Source organism: Ostrinia furnacalis, unplaced genomic scaffold (genome assembly GCF_004193835.3).
Source record: "Ostrinia furnacalis isolate ACB-3 unplaced genomic scaffold, ASM419383v2 OfSCF2311, whole genome shotgun sequence".
NCBI lineage: Eukaryota > Metazoa > Arthropoda > Insecta > Lepidoptera > Crambidae > Ostrinia > Ostrinia furnacalis.
Window position 1 is genome coordinate 890,573 of NW_021132550.1, and position 3,736 is coordinate 894,308.

The following is a 3,736-nucleotide window of genomic DNA, read 5'->3' on the forward strand; positions in this document are numbered from 1 at the left end:
TAAACATAAAAGACAAAGGCAACTGAAATTCTATTTTTGTTGTGCATTTATTATGAATTTTATCATACTAACCACAAACTCATTGTGGACTTAATGTCTGCGTCTGTGAAAACTGTTAAAATTAGGTACCTACATGCAGTAGATGTTTTTTTTTTATATTTCTGATATTGTGAGTCAATTCTAGTAATAAAAATGTTCCCTTTTAATTTAGAATAATTTACTATAATAAAAAACTAAAAATAATGTTGCTCAACCGAGATGCAATGGTAACTGCAATGTAGACATGAATAATTTTATGTAACGCCTATTTGTATGGATTATTTATCTGATATTTCAATTTTATTTGTGAGTTATGGCAGCGCATGTTAGTCTTATGTTTATTCTTAAGAGAGGCCAAATGTTGACTTGCTTACGTGAGACTGTTTTGCCAAGAATCAGAAAGTATATTATTACCTACATTGTTTTAAAATAAATGCTTTTATATGAAAATCAAGATGGTTTCTATTTTTTCCCTATCCTTTTTTTACCCGACTGGAGGGTTGTTTTTAGTATAGAAAATCTATTTTAGATTTGTAGAGGGAAGGTAAATTAACAAAACATGCTTGCATGGAGCTATCTAAGATGCAACGTGGTTTTCTTAACTTTTCTTGCAACTTGACTTCACATAGGAATCGATCCTGGGAACTCTTAAAAACAGCTCCCTCTCTGATAGCTACTGGACAACTTTCTTTTTTTAATGTTTGAAATACCGATTTGCGTGCACATCACTATCATCAAGATTTTTGTCTGTGCCAAATTCGTAAACGTCAAAAATCTATTTGTCAAAAAGTGTCACAAAAAATGAACTGAACGAATTTTTATTATTTAAAGCTCAATGAAATCAGATTAATTCGAATTAATCCTTTATATATGATCACCTTTACCTATATACAAGTTTGTTACTATTTAGATGGCGTTTCCACAGCCTAATGCACAAAGAGGTTAGTCCATGTTGTTAGTCATGTTATTTCTCACATTTTTAATTTGTTTATTATACCATCAATGTTAAATTGTGAAAAGAAATGACTATTAATAATCGGTTTGGTTTCTAGAATTGACGAATAGGAAGATTCTGGAAGAGCTCCAGTTGAAGAAACAAATGCTTCTAAAGCAAGGAGCTGTTGCCCCTCTCACTGCTACATCTATCTCGCTATCGCAGCCGAGCCCCGTCAGCCAGCTGCCTATGTGCTCTATACCACCAGTATCTGCTACTGCTGTAAGTTAATTACTGGAGAAACTCATATTCCACTCTTTTTAACTAAATTTAAATTAACAACTTTATTTCCAGGGCTTTCCACAACTCCCCGAAGCTAATATAGTGAATACAAGCCATCGTGCAGCTTTGCAACACGCAAACGCAACATCTTGCGGTTTCTTTGTCTCTCAAGATTCCTCATTCGGAAATCAAATACTGCCAGTACTACCTCGGTTTGATAACAAGTGAATGAACAATGTCTGCTGTAATGAAGCTGAAGACTTTGCAGGGGCATCTGCAAGAGTTAAAGGACTTTTCAAAGCCAAATATAAAACTTGAGCAGTATGTAACACCACCTCATATTGCAGCTGTTGCATTATACTCAATACAGGTATGTGTTGTACCTATTGTTGTTAATTTCACATTGGGATAGAATCTACTGTAATTTCATGTAAATATTATAAACCATAAGACTTCCCAATTTTTGGAACAAGCTATCACACACAAGCATTTGAAAGTTAGCCTTATTCCATTATGAGTATCATACATAATTGTTTTTTTCTTTTCAGACTCAATTCGATGCCTTGGAAGGAAAGCTGGTGCTAGATGCAGGCTGTGGACCAGGAACGTTGGGGATAGGTGCAGCCCTCATGGGGGCAGCGGCCATCACTGCGATGGACATAGATGAGGGTGCCCTGGAAGTGTTCCAGGAAAACATTGATGATATGGAAATTACCAATATTGAAGCTGTACAATGTGATTTTCTCAATGCTGATATTTTTCGGTAAGTTTTTTTAAATAATGATTATTTCATGGTCTACAAAATACTTGAGAGTACTGTAAACATATCCCTTCATTATTGTATACCAACATAACAAACAACAATAATTTGTCTCGGTTGGAATTTTTGTTAATTTGTATTTATTAATGCTAACTTCATCTTCTAATCATAATAATGAATGTTTTAGGCTAGAAAACTATTTTGACACTGTGCTAATGAACCCACCCTTTGGCACCAAGAACAATTCTGGGATTGACATGAAGTTCCTCCAAACAGCTCTGAGATTGAGTTCTGACAGTGTATTTTCTTTACACAAATCATCTACAAGGTAATTATTTTCTGGCATACTTTGAAAAAGATTTATCAGTTTCAGTATGTAGGTAGCCTAAGGCCCAGAACAGACGGTGAAACGCAACTGCAACGAAACTACAACTGCTAGTTACTTTTGAGTTGCATCTAAGTTTCTGCCATAGCGTCCGTTGAGAGACGCGACCAGTTTGAAACTTTTTGAAATGGTCGCGTCATGTGTGGTCTCTCAACGGAATCTATGGCAGAAACTTAGATGCAACTCAAAAGTAACTAGAAGTTGCAGTTTCGTTGCAATTGCGTTTCACCGTATGTTCTGGGCCTAAGCCTGGAGTCATCAATTGTGTCTACCTACATCTTTGCTTAGGTGTTATTTGTGTTGCTAATGTGTGAATAGCTATCAGTCAAGTATTGCGATAATCAAATATGAATAATCGTGATTGTTTTATAGGGCCCACATTCAAAAGAAGATAAAAGAGTGGGGGGCGAAGGGAAGCGTCGTGGCAGAGCTCCGCTACGACCTGCCAGCCACATACAAATTCCACAAGCAGCAGTCGCGCGACATTGCGGTCGATCTCTGGAGAGTGTACCACCCTGATTCTTGACACAAACTAATTTTATAGATAATATTAAGTGTAATTAGTTTAATTGGTAAATCTTCATCATTGACAAGATCATAAAGCAAGTCACAGCACTTGTGATATTATTTTTAATATCTTTTTTTTTTCTTAAGTGATTGTTCCGTTAGAATGAATTGGAAAATGAGCTTTTGTATTTCCATGGATTACTTGTGAATATTGTACGTAATTTGATGTATTTACTAGGGTAAACTTAAACAACAAATTCAATGAATTGATGATATTTGTAATAAAAAAATATTAATTACAATCAGTCTTAATATTTACAATCACACATACAACTTACAAAATTTAATTATACATAATTAGCTTAAATGCATGGTTGTCTTTTATCTCTCGAATTGATTGGCATATTGGCTTTTTCAGATTTGTCTTTACGCACTTTTTAGCTCGACTTGCACTTGACACAGATCGTCATAGTGTTTGTTGTATCGCGGAATTTAGCACGCAAATAAGCTGGTACGCCCAAAAAAAAGCATTTTAAAGGGCCTCAAGCATAGTTCCGCCTCAGCCTGTAATAACATAAAGTCACTTAGTTCAAGAGAAGACAAGACGCGTCAGTTCTCAATCTACTCGTCGCCAAACTTGATGTTCTGCGCCAGTTTGATAGTGCCAGAGTAGTTGATGGTGACGGTGGACCGGCGCATGTAACTCTTCCAGGAGTCGGAGCCGCACTCGCGGCCGCCGCCCGTGGCTTTCTCGCCGCCGAAGGCCCCGCCTACCTCCGCGCCATTGGTCGGGATGTTCACGTTGACGATGCCGCAGTCCGAGCCGTGG

General features: G+C 36.9%; 1 protein-coding gene across 1 annotated transcript; it reads left to right on the forward strand.

The window, feature by feature from the left end:
- The first annotated feature begins 857 nt into the window (after positions 1–857).
- Mettl5 (Methyltransferase like 5) lies at positions 858–2,939 on the forward strand. The gene is given in 7 exon segments (XM_028307703.1): positions 858–980; positions 1,092–1,255; positions 1,328–1,484; positions 1,486–1,625; positions 1,804–2,018; positions 2,203–2,343; positions 2,773–2,939. Coding segments are annotated over 7 exon segments (1,002 nt in total). The 5' UTR covers positions 858–949; the 3' UTR covers positions 2,927–2,939.
- Positions 2,940–3,736: the final 797 nt, after the last annotated feature.